General features: G+C 42.9%; 1 protein-coding gene across 13 annotated transcripts in view; it reads left to right on the top strand.

The window, feature by feature from the left end:
- Window positions 1–22,563, top strand: part of PBRM1 (polybromo 1) — a 2,726,611-nt gene that overhangs the window by 91,515 nt on the left and 2,612,533 nt on the right. For all 13 annotated transcript variants that reach the window (XM_044078866.1, XM_044078877.1, XM_044078870.1 and 10 more), the window contains exon 2: window positions 20,777–20,936. In XM_044078866.1, the coding sequence (XP_043934801.1) occupies window positions 20,850–20,936 (87 nt within the window). In that variant the 5' untranslated portion in view covers window positions 20,777–20,849. The remainder of the gene's footprint in view (window positions 1–20,776; window positions 20,937–22,563) is intronic.

Below are 22,563 nucleotides of genomic sequence, written 5' to 3'. Positions count from 1 at the left end.
CCCTCATCTGCTCTGAGAGGAAAAGCAGCATTGGACCCTTGTCCAACCCTACTCTCCCTCTTGGAGCTTCGGCACAGGTCAGCTCTGCTCCTACATCGGTCTTGGATCCATTGCCCTTTGTTCGGACGAAGTCTCCTGCTTCTTTGGAGCCGGAGAGTCTTTTGTGTCAGGACCATGATGCCTCCGAGGTGATGAGGAGCATGCTGTGTGCTGCAACAGCTCCACCCTTGGCTCCATTGCCCTCAGTGTCTGTGTCCACCTCTGAACCTCCCCTCCTCCCAAGCATAGGGAACCCATGCTCCAGGATGCCCCATTGGGCAATCCCACCTCATCCAAAACCTCCCCTGAGCACCCCTCGGAGGAGGTCCCTCCGAAAGAGTATTTGCAAGAGGAAGCATGTGGACTCCCCTGAGTCCTTGAAATCAGACACAGACTTGGATGACTCATAAGGGTCCTCACGGTCCCCCTTTGAAGATGTCTCTTTTTCAGACTTCTTAGAAATCTGTAGAGGGGTGACTGGAAGTCCCTTGTCCCTTCTGAAGATGAGTCTGTGTACCTGGATGCATTCGGTTCTCGACCCCCCCCCCTACCTCTTGGGTATCTCCTCCTTTTGACCCACTCTTGCATGTAGCGAGTTGGAAGGCTTGAAGCTCTCCATACACCATGGAACCAGTTCCGCAGAGGCCCAATAAATTCATTACAGCCCCTGAAGATAGGCTCTTCTTATCTAAAGGTGTTCCCATTGATGCTATGGTAGTGGCAGCAGCCACCAAGAAGGAATTAGCAGAAAATTCATCTGTCCAGCCACCAAACAATCTCGTACAATGGACAGATACGGGAAGCATATGTTTTCTTCAGTGACCTTTACACTTAGGCTGCTAAACTGTTTGTCCCACTTTACAAGCCTTCAAAGGGATCTCCTCAAGGATTTAGGAGACGCCTAACAGGATCCTACAGCTGCGGGAGCCTCGGACTAGGTGGCTTCTCAGCTCGTGACCCTGACTTCAGTGGTCAGCTCCTCCATGTGGCTTATTTACTATGCAGCCAATGGAGCAAGCAGGGTGGCAGGCACAGGGCTAGCCTTACGCAGATGCTCCTGGATGCGCCTTTGTCATTTTGCAGAGCCCTTCAAGTCTTCCTTTACCAATGCCCCCTTTAGACAGCTCGTCTTTGTTCGGGCCTCAGGTAAAAGAGACTCTTACCAGATGTGAACAGGATGGAAAAATTCTCTCTGCCGTGGGAGTACATTTTTCTGCTCCAACTAGGCCCTATCCCAAAGGCCAGAAGAGCGGGAAGATGTGGTTCCGGAAATCCCAGGGAGCTTCATCTGACAAATGTGAAGAATTTTCTCCCAGGAGCAGAGGGAGAAATAATGGAAGACGCTGACCTCACTGCAGGGGGGGGGGGTCTGTAGAACCAGGGCGACAGAGATACCTTCTCTGGTAGGCCCTTCCAGCACTCTTGAAGGGAGGCCCGACTGTCCGACTCAGGAGACAGTCGGGGGGAGATTATCCTTGTACCCCAAAGTCTCGCAGACTATCACAGAAGATACATGGGTACTAATCCATAATATCCGGAGGTTACAATATCCCCTACTCAAAACTTCCCCTGTCAAAAAAACAATACTCTATCCCAGATATTCCACCCAGTCTTTGAGATCAAGCAAACCTGGAGGTTCAAAGGTTGCTAAGAAAGAGTCCTCCAGGAAGTCCCCACAGACCAAATTGGATCCTGAACTTACTCGAGGTTCTTTTTAGTTCCAAAGAAAACAGGGGACTGGAAACCCATTTTGGATCTCGGCGGACTAAACAAGTCAGTCAAGAAAACAAAGTTCCAGATGGTAACAGTGCAGTCCATTCTTCCCTTTCTGGGACAGGACAATTGGATGTGCTCTATCGATCTCCAGGATGCGTACTACCATATAAAAATGGATAGACGGTGAAGGAGATATCTACACTTCTGGTTGAGAGCCAGCCACAGTCGGTTCAGAGCTCTGCCCTTTGGTTTCACCACAGCCCCCAGGTGTTCACCAAATGCTTGGCAGTAGTTGCGGCTCACCTGAGGCATCAAGGAGTCTGGGTGTTTCCATATGTACACTACTGGCTCCTTACTGCCACCACTGAGCGTCAACTAGTCAGGGCAAGGGGGAATACACAGTCCACTTTTGTTCTCAATTGGGATCACCATAAACTACGAAAAATCTGCCTTGTTGCCTTGTCAATATATTACCTTTTATAGGGGCAAATTTAGACACCAGGGCCATGATAGCAAAGCTGCCTCAAGCATACCTTTAAACCATATTGAATTCCTCGGTAAATACTGGTTTTGAGGGCAAAATATTGGGGTGCCACGAATTCCCGAGTGGCCCCTTTAATTTCTGAATTTCCTGGGGTTTTTTTTTTTTTTTTTTTTTTTTTTTTTAAATTTATTTATTTGTTTATTTACTGTTCCTGATGATATCACATGCAGGGCGTGTGTAATGATGTCAGCACAAGGCAGACAGCTACCAAGCTATTACTACTTGGTTTAAATTTACTGGTTTTATTCAGGCAGTGCCCCTGGCTTCGGGTAAGGGAAAAAAAATGTTTCTATTCTTCTCACCGTATTGAGTTTACTTGGTCTTTGATTTGCTTATGTATATGAAACTTATGAGTTTGATTCTTTGGACCGACTTCCACGACTCTGCAAGTGTACTTCTCACTCAATCGCTCAATTGCTAGTCCCTTTGCATTTTACAGACATGCTCTGCAAGTACTTCTCACTTAAGGGCTTGTTTAGACAATGTTATTAAGGGGCTCAATAACTGAATGTTCTTATATGACGTATAGTGATTCTTTGGACCGGATTGGTATTTTTCTTGAGTGCTAGTTCCCTTGCAGACAGTGTTATTAAGGGCTCTGGCTTTGCAAGTGTAGTGATTCTTTGGACCAGTATTTTTCTCGAGTGCTAATTCTTTTGCAGACAATGCCATTAAGGGCTCGGGCTCTGCAAGTGTACTTTCTCGCTCAGTCGCTAGTTCCTTTGTATTTTACAGACAGGCTCTGCAAGTATTGAATGTTATTATAATGTTATTAAAGTGTGGCTCTGCAAGTGTAGTGATTCTTTTTGTTTTAAGGGGCTCAATTGAATGTTATTACAAGACGGGCTCTACTAGTGTAGTGATTCTTTGGACTGGACTGGTGTTTTTCTTGTGTGCTAGTTTCCTTTCAGACAACATTATTAAAGGACAACCGCGCCCTCAGACTCAAAAAACATATTAATTTCATCATGGTTTGATGTTTCCCACATTGTAATAGCACTCTGAGACTATTTTGAGCTTTTTAGATATTTTTAGATGCAATTTCTGACTCTGACCACATGGGGTCTGGCATATTGAAAAAATTCAGACTGTTTACTCTGCCTCTAAGTATCCCAGAATGCATTATTTGTCTCCAAAAAATTGCATCAGATCTGCCACGTTTTGCCTTAAGCTGCTGTCACTTCATTGACTTAACAGGCATTCACTGCAGTCTTAAAATCCCCTACTTTTGGTTAAAATGTTATCCTTTTTCAATGACCACTTAAAACACAAGCAGTGTAAATGCTACAGAACAGAACTGAAAGGTGCATTTTCTAGCTCTTTCATCTTAGAAATGCTAAATTGCTTTCTTTTGTGAAGGCTGAAATCTAGCTCTTCAAGGAATCTCCCCTCCCACTTCACACCTACCTTCCCTAGCTGTCAAAGAGCCAAGGGTAATTTGACCCATTATCTGCATGTGATTGACAGCTTGTCACAGCAGGTGACCAGAGTAATGTACTGTTTGCTTGTCAGCCTTTTCCTCCTTACAGTGGGAGACTTTTTTGTTGCACTACTCCTGTCAAATTTAAAACCAAGCTACATAGCACTGGCAATAATCCCTGCTTTGCAAAGCAATCTGCCACTTATTTTCCCTTCCTGTTTAAATAGCTAACAAATGATGCACTATAAACTTGAAATATTTTAGACTTGCATTACAGCACCCACATGTTTTTTGAGTCAATATTTAAAAAAATTATGGTAGTGCATACACACACGCAGACACACACACTGCTTAACTTCTACAATGATTTAGATTTTATTTTTACATTTTATAGCAGTGTACTAACCAAGCAGAGAAATCTGGTTCAAAAGCAAGGATAAATTGATCCTGAAATACCTATGAACCTCAGCGCAAGAAATTAGGACAAAGCCATACATAGAAGTGGGACAAAGGCACAAACGGAAAAGCGCAGTCTGGGTCTGAACTGTCTGCAAACAGCTACAGTTAACTTTGAGTATGTGTCTACCTGTTTGAGCCAATATTAATTTTCCCCTGGAGAGCACTCTGCTTTGGCTTGTAAGCAGCCCCCCCCACCACACACACACACACACACACACACACACACACACACACACACACATACATTCCACTTTCTCTTATTCCCTTCTGTTAGCAAATAGTATCCGCCATAACTCATCAATACTGTGTTTGTAAATTTAAACTATGACCACAGTAGCCTACTGATACAAGGTTATCCTGTTTTTCCACCTGAGAAATTAAGAAATGACTTAGTTTCAGAGCAGTCCTTGGTCAATTGTGATTGTTTCTTAACACATACTTGCCTTTGCTTTGTAATTGTTTCCAGCCCCCTTATACGAGCAACTAACAGGGTCTCTACCTGCTTTGCTCCCCACCCTGCCCCCCTATTCCCTCCCGCCCCAGGTGGTCCCACCTTTATTGGACTCAAAACCCATCCCATCTTTCCAATAGCCAACCACAGCGCTAACCCAACACTACCTCCTCCATCTTCCCACTACTATCACACCTCCTCAACTAACATGTACCAGCATACCTTACCTATGCTCACTGCATGCACTCTCCTTGCATATCTTACATCCTACTAAAGCTCCATCATTCCCCCACTCAACCACTACCACTGTACTACTACTACTCACACCACCACTCATGTCTCACCCACACTCAACTCCCCTCCCACCAGCTCAAGAACCATCCCTATGCACCCCCCACATATTCTACCAACTATATTACTCAAACATAAAGCAGCCCTACAACTTAACATAGTAACCCTCCCACCATACCTAGTACCCACAGAGCACAATCATAAAGTTTCCCTTATAAACAAACACATTCAAAAACTGAGAAAACTAATAATCTCATGCATATCAAAACTAGCCCTAAGTGTAGACATCCACCCCAACCAATTACTGCCCCGTAGCTATTCTCTCTCCACTCTCCAAAATACTAGAGAGACGCATACACTCTCCGGTCTCAGACTACCTCCTTACTAACAACCTTCTTTCCAGTACTCAGCATGGTTTCTGACTAAACCATAGCACCACCACTGCTTTACTCTCTTACTAACACTATCCTTCAGCATAAAAACAATGGCTATCTCTCCTCTGCTACTTTCCTAGACCTATCTAAAGCAATTGACATGGTCCCACACAAACAACTTATCTCTGTCCTCAATAACCTATCCTTCTCACAATCAGTCACCAACTGGTTTCAGATTTACCTGTCTGACCGCCAACAATCCATTGTATGGTAGAATGACATCTCCCCAACTACCTGTCTCCATAGGGGTTCCCCAAGGATCCATCCTTGGATCCCTACTCTTCTCTGTTTACACCAATAATCTAGCCTCTGCCACCAAACATGGCACACTCATACAATATGCAGATGACTCAACCATCATCTGCTTAGCCCAGTCCCTACCGAAACTGCAAAAAGTCACACAGGAAGCCTTTTCCTCTGTTGAAACATGGTTATCCGATGCCCAATTAATACTCGACCCAAACGGAACTAAACTACTCATCTTCCAACCCACCAAACATACTCAAAACAACTCTCAGTTTAACATCACAGCAAAAGACAACACCACTATATACCCACCTGAACACACCAAATTGCTAGGAGTGGAAACAGAAAATAAACTAATGTTTGACATTCACATATCCATGACCATAAAAAAAAGTCCACAAAAAACTAGGAGCATCATACAGAAAAGAGCAATTTCTCACCAAAGCAGCAAAGATTTCAATAGCAAATTCCCACCTTATCTCCACCCTACTTTATGCCTCTCCAATATATACCAACCTAAGGCAATGTGGTCTAAACAAGCTAGAGACCTGCTACAACAAAAATCGCCAAATTCGCCACAGGGGCATCCTACCATAGTCACCACTGTCTCTCACTTGCTGAACTGGGCTGGCTCGAACTCCCTCACCTGCTTCAGTGGTATCAACTCTCACTCGCCCACAAACTAGTAAACCATCCACTAAATGTCCCATCCCTCCAGAATCTACTCCAACCCTAATCGCACCACCAGACCACTAAGATCCAGCAACAAAAATCACTTGCAGATCACTAAAGCCAATAACTCTGCTGGTGAAGCACTATTCTCTTGCGCCATAGCCAAATTATGGAACTCACTCCCATCCACAGTTACCTCCGTACCATCATGCACCCACTTCAAAACTTTATTAAAAGCGCAACTAAAAACATGCTGGCTATGCCCTTGCAACTCCCAGTCTAATATCATCTACCCCATCCAACCACTACCTTTCTTTCCACTCCACTAACTACCTTGATTATAGCAAGCTCAGATGCTCATAAGCCTAGTACTTATTATACAGCAGGAACTTCTCATTGTAACATTTGTTAATGTCTGTTATGTACTTCACAGATAAAGATTCTATTTGTCTATTGATGTACTATGTTCTTCATCTGTAAATATGCTGTAAGTAAGTGCTATTTTAAATTGTTAATCATTATAATCCAATGTAACTACTGTCTATTTTACTGTGGAGCTTTTCTCCCCGCGGGGGCCTACGCTGAAAATAGACCTACGTCCAGTCTGACACTCCCGGTCAACAAATATAAATAAATAAAATAAATAAATAAATAGAAGTAGGATTATTGCTCCTATCAAATTAGGAAAGATTATGAAATAGTAGGTCTTGCATTAGTATGAATTTTCAAAAGGGTATGAAATCTGAAACTTAAATGTCTGTCATTGATTTCATTCTTCAGTCTCTAATGATTTGGCAGCAATTGTCCCAAAAAAAAAAAAAAAAAAAAAAATTTTGATTCAAAAAGGTAATAGCCACACAATACAGCTGGTAACCTGTCAAAGAAGGGGCTCCTTTTAATATTAGTACTACTAACTTGAGCATCTGACAAAATAAAAAAAAACATGCATTTATGAAATGAAAGTTATCCCTAACTGGATTATTACAGTTAATGGTAAACCCTCCATGTTTTCTTCCAAAATAGCAATTTCTGGGGAGGGATTATTAGGGGAAGAGCAACATTTTGAGCCAAGTTCAGGGACAGTTGAGAGGTTGGGATATACCTAATCTAAGAAAGCAATTTATTTGCATGTACCTAGCAACCTGTTAATGCAGGAAATCTGGACAAGGCAAAATATATGTGGGGGGACATCAAAACAGTACAAAAAATTGATCTTGTATAAACTGAGAGAGCTGATCGAATAACAGGTCTTGCTTTAGCATGCATTTTTCTGAAGGTTATGAAGGCAGAAACTCAGCGTCTCATTTAGTGACTTTATTCCAAAAGAGTTTGACTGAAAACCACAAAAACTGAGACTAACAATCCAAAAATAAGAAGCCTTGCTTGCAGTCACACACACGCACTCTTGCCCCCTTGCTTGCAGTCACACACACGCACTATTGCCCCCTTGCTTGCAGTCACACACACGCACTCTTGCCCCCTTGCTTGCAGTCACGCACACGCACTCTTGCCCCCTTGCTTGCAGTCACGCACACGCACTCTTGCCCCCTTGCTTGTAGTCACGCACACTCTTGCCCCCCCTTGCTTGTAGTCACGCACACTCTTGCCCCCTTGCTTGCAGTCCCCCACACACACACTCTTGCCCCCTTGCTTGCAGTCCCCCACACACACTCTTGCCCCCTTGCTTGCAGTCACACACTCTTGCCCCTTTCTTGCAGTCACACACACACACACACTATTGCCCCCTTGCTTGCAGTCACACACTCTTGCCCCCTTGCTTGCAGTCACGCACACACACACACTATTGCCCCCTTGCTTGCAGTCACACACACATGCACACTATTGCCCCCTTGCTTGCAGTCACACACACACTTGCCCCCTTGCGGACACACACACACACACACTTGCCCCCTTGCGGACACACACACACACACACACACACACACACACACTTGCCCCCTTGCGGACACACACACTTCGACCTTGCTTGCAGTCAGAATCTGGACATTGCAACAGCACTGAAACAGACATTCAAAGATAACACATGTAGCCAGTGGTAGTCTAAGTTTCACTTTCAGTTAGTGATATTTTAAAATTCTCAGACCCTTTGCACATGAGAAATACACATGTTGTTGAATACACCTTCCTGATTGTATATAATTATATTCCTTGTACAATGCAGTCCAGTTTTAGTGGGTGTTTTATATTTACTGTTTCAAACATTTTTCCTGAAAACAGTGCAACAAAATGCATGCACCAATAATGACAATACTGCCCAATTCTGAATATTTCCATCACAAGTGTAGTCAGACTTCTACAGTCCACCAGTATCAGTACATACGCACAATTTCTGAAGCAGTAAACGTCCTGTAAATAATTCCACATTAAAGCGATCTGTAACTAATGAAGCGGTTGCTGCTAGCCAAAAATTAGATGTCATGTCATCAACAAATAATGTCATAGTTGCCCTTTTTGAATAATTTACTTATCTTACACAAGAACAATAAGCTGGTAATACTGCAGTGGGGAATGGATGACAATCTTCTTCACCAGCAAGGAGTGCATCATCCACCCCATTTGCAATGCAGTACAGTTTCACAAATGCATCTATGTGAGTAGAAACCACAGCCTTCTGCATCAAAAGCAAACAACCTGTTGTGATATTAGCAAAGCAAGCAGACATAAGCAGCACTGATAATTGTTGCAGCCCTGCATCTCTCAGCTCCCTGTAAAATCCACTCAATCAGTTGTATCTATGAACTTCACAGCACAAGAAATCTTGAAAGAGGCAAAATTTCCCCCTTGCTTGCAGTCGCACACACACACACACACACACACACACACACACACACACACACACACACACACTTGGCCCTTGCTTGCAGTCTCGCACATTTGCCCCCTTGTTTGCAGTCTCACACACACACTTGCCCCCTTGCTTGCAGTCTCACACACACACTTGCCCCCTTGCTTGTAATCTCACACACACACACTTGCCCCTTGCTTGCAGTCTCACACGCACGCACTTGCCCCTTGCTTGCAGTCTCACACGCACGCACTTGCCCCTTGCTTGCAGTCTCACACGCACACACACAATTGCCCCCTTGCTTTCAGTCTCTCACACACACACAATTGCCCCCTTGCTTGCGGTCAAACACACACAATTGCCCCCTTGCTTGCGGTCACACACACACTTGCCCCCTTGCTTTTAGGTCACATACACACACACACGCACTTGCCGCTTGCCTGCATTCACACACACACACACACACACACACACACACACACACACTTGCCCCTTGCTGTATCCTATGGACATTAGAAGGCCTCCAGCTGAAGGCACTACATATGTTACCTGTATTTTTTAGCAAGTTCCTCCTCCTGTTTTATTTCTTCTCACTCAGAGCCCCTACCATGATAGTGCTATCCCTGGCCACAAAAAAAATGGTTGCAAGGCATGTACTTCACTACCAGAAAACTGAGATCAGAAAAGCTTACCAGCCTTAGAGATTTTATCAGACTTTGCTTCTCAGTGGTTTGTGTGCTATACTCACTCACAAAATGTTATATTAACAGGCAGAATATCACTTTGCAGACTAAAGAAATAGTATTTTGTCTACCAAACTTTATAACAAAGTCAAAAAAATATATGCCATGCTGATTCCATTATTTCAATAGGAATTGGCAGCAACTCTCACTCAAAGCATGCTGCTTAGCAGCTTTACAATGACTAAGCTGCTGTGCTTGTACAAGCAGCAAAATTCCTCATTTCCTTTCCCATCTATCTTCTATTTCTCTCTTATTTCCCTTACGTTTTTCATTAATTTAAAAACAAAACAACACGCAGGCTCAAAGAATATGATAGCAAAGCAACACGCAGGCTCAAAGAATATGATAGCAACCGTGACATTAATCTAACAAGAACCTGCGCTCTATGTGTAACTGAGCATTGTGAAGTGTCTGAGGCTACTTCTAAACTATGGACACATACTGTTGGACAAAATGTTGAAGCTCTATATTGCCTACATCACTGTATATTTACCTGCTATAATAATCTTACATGGGAACCCAGAAATGCACTTAGCTTAGTTGCATGAAACAAGTATAGCTGCAGAAACCACCCCTGGACTACTACCACTCTCTTGCTGACTATTCATAAGTATGTTTATAGGGTGCAGAATTACTCAATAAATAAGTTTTATGCCTAATGGCTCCAGCGTCCACATTAAAATAATTTCATTACCCAGCTAACGGGAAAAAAAAAGGTATTATTCAGCTGTGGCAAAGTTTCAAGCAGGTAGCAGGTTTGATGGCACACACACTAAAACGGAGCAAGCACAGTAGCATAACAAATAAAACGGAGCAAGCCCAGCAGCATAACCAATAAAATGGATTACTAATATTAAAAAAAAAAAACAAAAAACATGACAAGACCGAAACGCGAAGCTCAACAAAAGAAACAAAATACAGCAAGGTTTTTAAAAAAAACACACCAGCAACCACAATCGTGAAGCACAAGGCATCAACTAAAGAAAACCAAATATAGCTACAAATACAGCATAGTTTTTAAAAAACACCAGCAAGCAACTAAAAACACTAGACAGTAATACAATTACTACAAGCAGCAATACACTTACTTCAGAAGGAAACCCAAAGGCAGCAAGCACAGAAACACAGGCCGACTCAAGAATACAAAAGACGCCAGCATTAAACATAACCAGGGAAATATAAACCCTGGATCAAAACGAAAATAAGTAGGCTAAGCTAAAAATGCAGCTGCGAAAGGGAAGCATGTGGCACCCTTACAAACAGAAAAAGATTAACTCCACTAATGTGCAATTAAAAACTTGGGAGGACACAATATAAGGGCTAGGGAGGCATAGAAACAGGGACAGATTACATTTAGGATACACTATTAAGAAAGTAATAAGACTTACCTTACTTATGAAGTAGCAAAACGCTGGTGAAGAAGAAGTGCTTCACATGAATAGAGTCGACCAGATTTGCTAACACAGAAAAGGAGTTCCACACACACCTAGTTCATTTATTAGGTTAACAGTGGGCTGGGAAAGGCAGTGTTGACATCACAATGTGGGAGGATCACAGGGATTCTGTACAGCATGCAAATAAGGCAGTGTTTACGTCACTTTGGGGGAGGAAACCTCCCAGGATCTTCAGCAAGAGCTATGGCAGATGTGACATCATTATTTAAGAGACGACTAGACAGTTGTCATCTTGGTTTTAAAACTGAAAGTCAAACAGTACGGAAAAGTATGAAGCCTAAGCAGTAAAAGAGAATAGTGGATTTTTTTTTAAAGCTGCGGTTATGTTTTTTTGAGGCTGTATCACATAACAGGATTTTAGAGAGACATCAGGTAGAGATATTTGATTTGATATCCCGTTGTTTTCCTTTAAGGACTCTGGCTCTGCAAGTGTAGTGATTCTTTGGACCGGTATTTTTCTCGAGTGCCAGTTCTTTTGCAGACAATGTTTTCCTTTGCATTTTATAGACGAAGGTGTGGCTCTGAAAGTGTAGTGATTCGTTTTGTTTAGACAATGTTATTAAGGGGCGTGGCTGTCTGTGTGCGTGGCTGTCTCGCATAGACCTACCACGATAGCAAACCAAACACATAAACACACAAAAACATACTCTGAGGCTCTAAATAAACATCTACCTAAGCAGCAGAGACCTCCAAAGCAGACACCCAAGCAACCGCTACCCCAAAACAAAACACGTGCAAGACATAGCTCACAAAGCCAGTGTGCCGAACAGTCACAGCCCTTAAGACCAAACAACACACCTGATACACTTGTAATAGGTGACTCTATCGTCAGGCACACTGATGTCCCGCTCACCAGGCTGAACAAGGGAGAAGGTCACGATGAGCTGCCTGTCGGGCGCTAGGATCCACCACATAACACAAGCACTCAGGTCACTCCAAGGCATGAACAAATATGACTCAGTCATTGTCAATGCTGGTGTGAATGACCTGATATGTACCTCCCTGGACTACATGAAAAGAGACATAGAGGAGCTCTCTGAGCATGTAGCCCAGGCCGGTATGACCCTGACCTTGAGTAGCATCTTACCCTCACCAAGAATGATGCCACAATATGAAGACAAGATGATCAATTTCAACAATTGGCTTAAGTATTGGTGTCATTCAAAGGGGATCCAATGCCTGTCTGCCTGGGATGACATGCTTGACAAGCTACGATGCTTCACTAGGGACGGCTTGCGCCTGTCACCCCTGGACTTTGGGATATTGGCAAAGGCTCTTGCCACCCCCATAGTGCCTTTTTTAGGCAAGGCTCAAAAGACAAACCCACCTCCATAGGTATCACAAGGGATAAGAAACTGAGTAATGCTACTCAACGCCAGAAGTCCAAACCTCAAGATGCACGCACTCGAAACTCTCCTTAGCATGGAGAACATCGATATCTGTGCAGTAACAGAAACCTGGTTCAAGGCTCCCGAGAGCACCCCAGCACTACCAGGTTATACCTCATACCATGCTTTTCAGCCACAAAACTTGGACCGAACCATAAAAGGAGGGGGAGTATCAATATTCGTCAAAGATACCCACACCTCCAGGTTGGTGGCACAGCACGAAGCATCAGAGACTATCCATGTGCAACTAACAGTGGGTAAAACTGCCTTCCAGTTTATAGCCTGCTACAAACCACCCTCCCAAACCCAGGAACGCCACTCGGCCTTCCTGAGAACACTGGAAAATAGGAAGGTCTCTCCAAACACCATTATATTGGGCGACTTCAACTACCTTAACATAGACTGGGAGCATTACTCTAGCTCCATCACCCTAGCCCAAAGGTTCCTAGAATTTATAAACTCAAATGCTATGGAACAACTTGTTGCCACTCCCACAAGAGGGGAAAACATACTGGACCTGATCATCACCAACATGGGGACTCTATGCTCCAGACCATAAGTGTTATCCCTCACTGGTAAGATCGGACCATAAACTAATCTCACTAGATATTCACATCCCGACCCCAGCCCCTGCCCAGAAAACCACAGTGAAAAACTTCTCTAAAGCAAATTTCACACTCCTCAAAACCAAGGTGGAATCCTTCAAAGCCCCCGGGCCTGGGGAAAATACGGTCCAGACCGCAGAATCCTTTATAAACGTATTCTATGAACACCTTCAGGAATGCATGGATCTTGCAATCCCAAATAAAACCAAGACCCAATCCTCCAAAGTTAGGCGTCCTGTCTGGTGGACCCCAGCCATAAACAAACTATACAATAAAAGGAGGAAGCTACTACGTGATAGAGCAAAATCCCAGAAAGGGAAGGCATCTCTGATCAGTAGTGGCAAAAAACTACGGGCACTCATAAAATCATCTAAGGCCAGCTTCGAGAGAAAAATTGCACATGACACTATGGATAATCACAAGGCTTTCTTTAGTTATGTTAGGAACCTGGGTGGGAATTCCCAGATATGCTCAGAATTAGTCCAAAATGACAAAAAATACACCAAACCCACAGACATTGCCAACATCCTAGCTGACAGGTTCAGTGCAAACTTCTCCCCCCCCCTTCCCCACCAAAAGGGCAAATATCATCTATCCCAACAGAGTGCTGCCCCCCTGACATCTCAGATGCTCAGGTAAGAGCCGCCCTCTCCAAAGCAAAAAACACAGCATCAATGGGACCAGACAGTTTCCCGGGCTGCATCCTACATGAACTCCAAGAAGAACTAAACCCAAACATAAAGCTACTGTTCAATCTCCGCCGTACTACAGGATATGTACCCAAAGAGTGGCGTACAGCAACAGTGGTCCCTCTCCACAAAGGTGGTGCCTCAATGGATCCTGGAAACTATCGCCCCATAAGCTTGACTAGCTTGGTCTGCAAAGCTATGGAAAGGATCATCATGGACCTCATAAATAAAGATATTGGGGACCTACAGACACTGGATCCTACCCAGTTCGGCTTTAAGGGCAGATCCTGCTTCTTAATCCTGGTCGATTTCTTTGAAACAGTCACCAAGGCCATTGACGAGGGGAAGGTGGTCCACACAGCCTACCTGGACCTTGCAAAAGCCTTCGATACAATACCCCCTCGGGCATTATAGATAAGCTCACCAGCGTAAATATAACCCCCTTTGTCACTAGATGGGTTGCAAACTGGCTCAAGGACAGAACCCACATGGTTAGAACTGCTGGAGCCATGTCAGACTCCAAACCAGTTACAAGTGGCGTCCCACAAGGCTCAGTCCTGGGACCTGTCTTGTTTGGTATATATTTCTCGGAGGTACAGGCTAACACGGAAGGACTGTGGCTGACCAAGTTCGCAGATGACTGCAAACTGGGCACCATAATCGACTCTCCAGCCGACGCAAGCATCCTCCAAAAGGGCCTCATAGAAACAGACAACTGGTGCCAGAGCCATGGCCTCAAGCTAAACGCCAAAAGGTGTATAGTAATCCCCTTTGGCAAAAACAAAGTGCCCACAAATTAACCCATAGGTGGTAATCCATTAAGTACGGAAGAAGTAATTGGGGATCTGGGGACCCAAGTTGATAGCAATCTCTCATTTGACAACCACGTGGCCAAAGTGTTTAGAAAAACATTTTATATAGCCCACCTAATCATTAAGGGATTCACATCTAGATCAGGGGAGGTCATCGTGCCTCTTTACTCATCCCTCATCAGGCCCATAATTGAGTACAGTGCCCGTTTTGGGATGTACCTTACCAGACACCTGCAGCAACTGGAAAGACCCCCAAAAGTACCTCACCTAGAGGATCAAAGGGCTCAAACAGATGCCATATGCTGCCCGGTTAAAGAAACTGCAGCTATACTCAGTGGCCTACCGCCTGCTCAGAGGCGATCTGTGCCTGACGTATAAAGCCATGTCCAACCCGGAATTAATGGACATGCTGCACCTCAGAAAATCCAAATCCTATTGAGCTACGCGCTCGAGAGACTTGAACCTCAGCACTGAAATAAATAGGACATGCTGGAGGGACAGATTCATAACCCAGAGGCTCCCTTCACTCTGGAATAAAATCCCAGTCCAGGTTAGGCAGAGTCCCTCATTGACTCTCTTCAAAAGGAATCTTGATGAGTGGATGGGAGGAATCTTGATGAGTGGATGGGAGAAGATAGTAGGTTTACCCTGGGTATCACTTCTGTGTCACTGTTAGACAGAGGCACAGTATACTAACCTCAAAAAAGGGCATAGCAAAACCCATTTAAAATGGGTGGCGAAAGCCAAACACACTCTGGCTAGGCTTATAAATGCCCTAGGGCAGATAGCCTAGTATGAACCTATGAACGTGTAAACAATTTTATTTTAAATAAGGCAAGAACGTTTATTTTTGTCACTGTAAAATGTATGACCGGAACATAATACATCAATGAAACCCTCATTACTGGAATGCAATATAACTAATTCACTGATTACCAGAAAAATTGCTAGCCATCAATATTTGTTAAACTCAAGCATGTCACTTTGTTTTATACCTAAGTGCAGAGGACCACTGTGATAGAGTAGGAATACAGTACAGCTCACCCTCTCCTGGAAGTATTGATATTTGTCCCTAATTGTAAAATAAGAAGAGAAACGTGTGCTAGCTTACTAGGTCCCACATAACACTCATGGGTTGTGTTACCAGTCAGTAAGTTTTTAACCAATTCTGTTATGGATTAGGGAAAAACAGTTGTTCACTCTCGACCATTTGTAATGCCATAACACACAATTTCAGATATTCTGTAGTAGATGCGGACTGTACATCTGAATGTTAACTTTTCTGAAGGTTTGATCTTATCCCTTAAAATAAAGTAGCAGTTGTCATTGCACAACAGGTAGTATATGCTTGCTTTTGATGCAGAAGGCTGTGGGTTCTACTACCACAGTATGTAGATGGATTGCTGATACTGTGTTGTACTTTTAAAGAAGGGTGGATGCTGCACTCCTGAGAATGTCCTCTTTGGTGGAGATACCTAGTAACTATGAACCTGTTATCAGTTTGCCATCCATTGCCTTTTGCAGTATTACTAGCTTATCAGTTTTTTTTTTTAATGTAACATAGGCAATTTATCCTTCAAGGGCAACAGGCACTTTATTTGTAGATGAAACAATGAAATATAAAGTTGTTTGCTAGCAGCAACCTCTTCATTAGTTACAGATCTCTTTACTGTGGAATTATTTAGAATCTGACTTTTGCATTTTCTTTAAATGTGGGTTTCAATGCTGTTTCAATGAATGGTGAGTTTCAGGGCAGAGACGTAATGCTAAGTCTATTTTCATTGTAAGACTATTGCTTTGTTTAGCAGATGTCTATTTGTGTTTGTGCTATAAAATGTAAAATAAAAGTTTTAAATGAAATCCAAATAGTCATTGTAGAAGTAAAGCAGTATGCATATTACAGGGTTTATGGTAAATGGGGTAAAATATCCAAGTAATGGGACATTAGAATGACTGCAGGGGGGAAGGGCTGTGTATTTGGGGCCCCATTTGACCATGATTTTGTGAGGGAGGAAGGGCAGCAAACTCAGACAGGCCCGGGCGACACAAACTCTAGATAACACCACTGATCAGTAGGCCACGGAGAATGACTTTTGGAGGTCCTAGCAAACTAGAATATTCTTTTGCTAAGATTAGAATATTGCCTACCATTAATGCCCTACTTTTATCACAAAACTCACATACTGCAAGTCGTCAAAAATAAAATCCTAAGGTTCATCATAGTCTCCCTTCCCAGTAAACATCATTGCTACACATTTACAGAAATGGTTACCATTTACTACAGGGTCTTGGGCCATATATCTGTTCCTCAGTTTGCATTTGAAAGTTGGTATCCCACAATTCCATTGGAGTGGGTGGGGTTACATAATTGTGTATGTAAATTTTATGTTAATTAGCATACAGATTTGTACCTATTTTTCAGGGGCCTTTGTCCAGATTTTTGATGTTTCCAGGTTGAGAGGTATGGCCTCAAGAAAGAGCATCAATGATCCATTGCCAGGTAGTCGTACTGTTCACACAAAAGAGGATTCAAGCAAGATTCGTCCTCAAGGTACTGGGTTCTATGGCAGCGGCAATCACTCTGGTCCCTATGGCTCACTTTCACATGAGAATTCTACAGTGACTTCGATTTGTGCAATAGTCATTCCAGTATTTACCCGTGTCGCATCGGATTCTAATCACGGAGTCATGCAAAAGGGATCTGGAGTGGTGGTTTCACTCACCTATGGTGACAATAGGCAGGCCATTTCTAGCCCCCCAACCTGCAGCCACAGTGACCATAGATGCTTCCCAGATAGGGTGGGGGGGGCATTATCTGAGGCAGACTGTTCAAGGGACTTGGCAGGAACATGAGTACCACTTGCATATCAATGTCCTGGAGATGAGAGCAGTGCTCCTGGCATTGCGACACTTCAGAACTCCCCACCTACAGGAACTATAGCAGTTCAAACGGACAATATGTCTGTAGCATCTTACATTAACAAACAGGGTGGAACCAGGTCTTGCCCCTTGTGTTGAGAGGCTCTTCGAGTTTGGCAATGGGTGATGTCTTCCCAGCGCTTTCTGATTGCATCGCCTTCTGATTGCAACGCACATCCTGGGAAAATCCAACGTGATAGCGGACAAGCTCAGCCGAGCCATCCTGATGCCCCACGAGTGGTCCCTGAAGTAGGAGGTAGCAGAATTGATCTTTTGCAAATTGGGCCAGCCAAGCTGCGATCTGTTTGCCACCCCCCTCAACAAATGCAGCAGCTACTTTGCCCTAGTCCCACCACCGGGACAGTCACCCAGGGATGCACTTGTTCACGATTGGCCCCCGGGACTGCTTTACGCCTTTCCACATTTTCCCCTAATCCCCAAGGTTCTTCAGAAAGCACAGTCGTTAGGTTGCAAGTTAATCCTTATTGCCCCTTACTGGCCTTGTCAGATGGATCTTGGACCCAGTGCCAGATCTTGTGAGACATAAGTCTGGTACTCTCCATCCTTCCATTCAAACTCTCAAGCTCACAGCTTAGTGTCTCCACTTCCGGTCTTAGCCAGGCTTCCTGATGTTTCACCAGCAGTTTGGCACATTTTGATTTCCTCCCATAAGCCGACTACTAGGAGACTTTTTGCTAGTAAATGGAAGGAGGTTCTCTTGTTGAGCAGACAAAAATCAGGTTGATCCTTTTACTGCTCCCATTTCAAAGATTCTTGAATTTCTCGCTGAAACATTTGACCAAGGAGCAGCTGCAGCTATGATCAGAGTTCAGTTAGCTGCCATTTCAGATTTCCATATGGGAGAAATGAGTGCCAATATCATGTCCCCTAGGTTATGCAAGGCTTTTCTAAGAGGTACTACCCTATTGAGACCTCCAGTAAGAGAGCCTCTTCCTCCCTGGAATCTAAATTTAGTTTTAGACGCTTTGATTCTTCCTCCCTTCAAGCTGTCTGCTTCTTGTCTGCTGAAGTTTCTGACTTGGGAAAACCCTTTTCTTGGTTGCAATTACCTCAGCTAGAAGGGTCTCAGAATTACAGGCCTCATCTATTCACCCCCTTTCTTGATTTTCCATAAAGATCGGGTTTTTCTCCGAACCACCCCCTCTTTCTTACCAAAGGTATATTCTGAATACCATCTGAATCAATCCATAGCGCTTCCTGTGTTCTTCCCCAATCATGGCAACTTCAACAGTAGATGTTGATAGACAGTTACATTTCTATTTTCACAGGACCAAGGAATTTAGAAAATCTGATCAATTGTTTATATCCTTTGCGGACAATAAAAGAGGTTCTGTGGTCTCAAAGGTGACTTTATCAAAGTGGCTTTCAGACACTATTAAACATGTCTACGAGTTCTGTAAACACTTCCAGGAAAAATTAAAGGGCACTCTGCAAGGGCCTTGTGTACTTCTATTGCCTTTCGGACCAGATTGCCTTTGGATTCGATCTGTGCAGCAGCTACATGGGCTAATCCTTATACCTGTATCACTCATTGCAAAGTAGATGTGGCCTCCTGGAACAGGACATCCTTTGGTTCTACGGTCCTGAAGAGTTTTTCCAGTGAGCCACCCAAGTCTCAGGTGCTGGGCACGCTGTCCCAAACAGCAAGAACGAAGGCGGGATATGGACAACATAACATAAAGAAGTTATGTACTCACCATAATGTTCCATGTTTGTTGTCCTTGATCTCGCCTTCCTTCTTGCGTCCCTCCCTCCTTCCCCCTTCCTTGGAGGATCAAGGGGCACCCCTTTTATTTTATTGGCTATACTGGCTGGGTTTCCTTTATGCCATTCCTCATGGTCAGTCTCAGTTTTTCTACTATTACCTTGTGGCGGGATCACACCTTTATATACAGGTATCATCGAATATTTAAAGTAGAGTATATCTCTTATCTTTTATATGGTCTAGTGTTGGGTTATCACAAATGAGATCTGGGTAACTAACACTAGGCATGCTGGGATAGGGGCTAGCCTTGAGCCAGTAAAAGCTCTCGAGCTATAGTATATGGCAGAGTCTGAGCTGAGGATCGGCTCCGAACCCAAACAGCAAGAAGGAAGGCAAGATCAAGGACAACAAACCTGGAACGTTATGGTGAGTACGTAGCTTCTTTTTTTTTTATGCAATATGCTAATTTTATACAGTCTTTGGCTCATCATAAAGTGCAAGGAAGTTAATTATGTTTGGGTTCTGGTTTACATAGATAGTAGACCACTGTTTATTGCCATAACATTTGTACAGTAAACTCGAGGTTAACCGGAACTCAAGCAACCAGAAAAAAAAAATTGAAGAAATACAGTATAATTTTCTCGTGTTGCACTTTGTGTCCCCCCTCCCCCACAGAAACATGTCTTACATTTTTAGAGTTTTAAAAAGGAAGATAGAAGTAAATTCCCTCTCTCCCCAGCCTAAAAACTAGTCAAACCAAGCAAATAGTATAGGGTGCAGTATTAGTCAGGCCTATTTTTAATAGCAACTCTAAAGCAACCAGAAACTACAGGTATTCAGGATCTACCAATCCCCATAGGTGCTGGTTAACTGAGAGTTTACTGTTTGATGTGTGCTGAACCACAAAACTAGGCATTAAGGTTTTCCTAAGTCATCACCATCAGGTATGTCTTCCATTTTGTAACACAGTTGAAGTATAATTAGATCACTGTTCTGGAAAGTTGTGCGTCATTCTTTTATTTTGCATATTTAATTGTTGTCAGCATGCATTAAACTTCAGCATTTAAGGGTTGTGTCTTAGTGAGCTGACGGCACCTAGCTGATCCTTCTGTACACTGTCAGATGCACAGGTAGACCTCAACCCATCTACATATTGTGCCACCCCTTCCACCCTACGTCTGCTACTCCCTCAGCCTACCTGCAGGGTTTGTCTTGTGGAAAATTGTGACGGTGCTAATCTGTTTTATTGCAGGGTCAAGTATCTTGCTGTTTTTGTTTGTTTGATCTCAAATAATTGTGCAGTTCAAGCCTCTAAGCTTGCTCCATTATGTTCCATTCCGAAGATTTTTGTTTTCTCCGTAGCACTGAAGGTAGCTTGAATTTCTGAATCCCGCTGTACTTGGGCACTTTGTACACCTAAGGAAAAAGTGCAGAGATGAACAAAAGAAAAAGTGCAGAAAGGGAGAGATTTGAAAAAGGAAAAAGGACCACAGAGAGACATGAGGACAGAGACCAGAGAAAGGTAAGAAATGGACAGCAAGAAAACAAAAACTGTTTTATTTTACTAATGAGTTAAAATAATTTGATTGCTAATCAGGATTTTTTTTTCATGACCGATGATTGATTTATATTCCCTTGTCAGAAATTCCTTTTGTATTAACAGATCTTGATGATTTCTAAGTGCAGAGCATTAATTGCAGTTCTCCCTTATTTGACTTTCTTTGGTTTGTGACCTGTAACCTTTTAGTTCAACAAGAATTCCTGCTTCTTGATAAAAGTTGGATCTGTTTGACATTGTAATGGATGATAATTCAGTTAAGTTTTAAAAACGTATCAATATGTACTTTTTAAAAATCATTCATTACTATATTTTTGTTTTGTAATGTTGTATAGTTATTCTAAAAGTACCTTTGATTCACAGAGTAAATCCGATAGCAATAACATCTTGTAATTACAGTGGAACTGCTGACTGTGTATTGGATAGAAGGGAATTACTAGTAATAAATAACATAAAACATATGACAAAAGTCCAGTAAGCATGTTCATTATGAGTACTTAATGACAGAAAATGATCAAAGAGGATTTAACAGAAATGTGTGACGCATGGCACCCTAAAAGACTAATCTCCCATCCTGCTGCTAATATGACCTTTACTAAAGGGTCATTTATGTTTAGCTTAAGTAATAATGCATACTGTAATGCACTCTAGTTCTTGTATACTCTGACCACTTCTTTTGCAGCAGACCTCAGGTCTGTATTTCTTCCCTTTTTCTTTTGGATCATTGAAAAGGCAGGCCTAACCACTATACATTTTTCATTTAGCTACGCTAACAATGGAGGAATTGAGAGAGTATCCTTTATTTACTTCAGATCGAACAATATCAGAAAATGTCACCTGCAAATACTGTACTTGAGTTTCTTGCCTTTGGCTTGCAGATAAAATTGCATTTTAATAGTTATTGGCATCTCTTTAAAACAGCATTGCTGGAATTTGACAAGCTGTTTAAGCTACATTTAGGGCAGAAGTTCACCATTATCTTCATAGAGAACACTAAAACTGCATTTCTCCTGATGAGTACCTAATTCCTTCTTGATGATTTTGCTGCACCAGAAAGGAAAAAAAAAGTCGCAGTGTAGTATTTTAGTATTTTTGAGTAAAATATTCCATCAGTCGCTGTCTGTGAAACATAATAGAAACCTGTTGGCAAGTTTGGTGTATGTCACTAGACATATCTAACAAAGGAGTTAGAAAATTTATTCTCTCAGAAATTTAAGCACAGCGTATACTTTGATCATATTAGGCCTGCCTCCATTTTCTATGTTTTTCCATTTGATGTTTTAACACCCTATTGCCTTTACTGGGAGTTGCAGTAATTATATACAACTTATTTTGGTCTTGGGCCTTCCTTTCATTGAGTTTTCATTCAAGTAGCATCCCTTCCCGCAAGTACTGCTTTAGTTAGAAAAAAGTTGTACAGCCGTTTCCTTTTGAAGGTTTCCTCCCTCAGTGCCAGTGGCCCGTGTGTCCACCTCACCCCACCACCATTTTTTCCCTTAAGATAAGAGAGTAATTTATTTCTTGCTGCAGCTGGAGGTCTCAATTGATCTACTTATTTACCCAGGCCAGTCCTAGCCATGGTACGCCCTTC

This window comes from Protopterus annectens, chromosome 7.part1, assembly GCF_019279795.1.
Source record: "Protopterus annectens isolate FY-2018-M chromosome 7.part1, PAN1.0, whole genome shotgun sequence".
Lineage (NCBI taxonomy): Eukaryota > Metazoa > Chordata > Ceratodontiformes > Protopteridae > Protopterus > Protopterus annectens.
The sequence above is the reverse complement of the archived record's forward strand: the minus strand, read 5'-3'. Positions and strand labels throughout refer to the sequence as shown.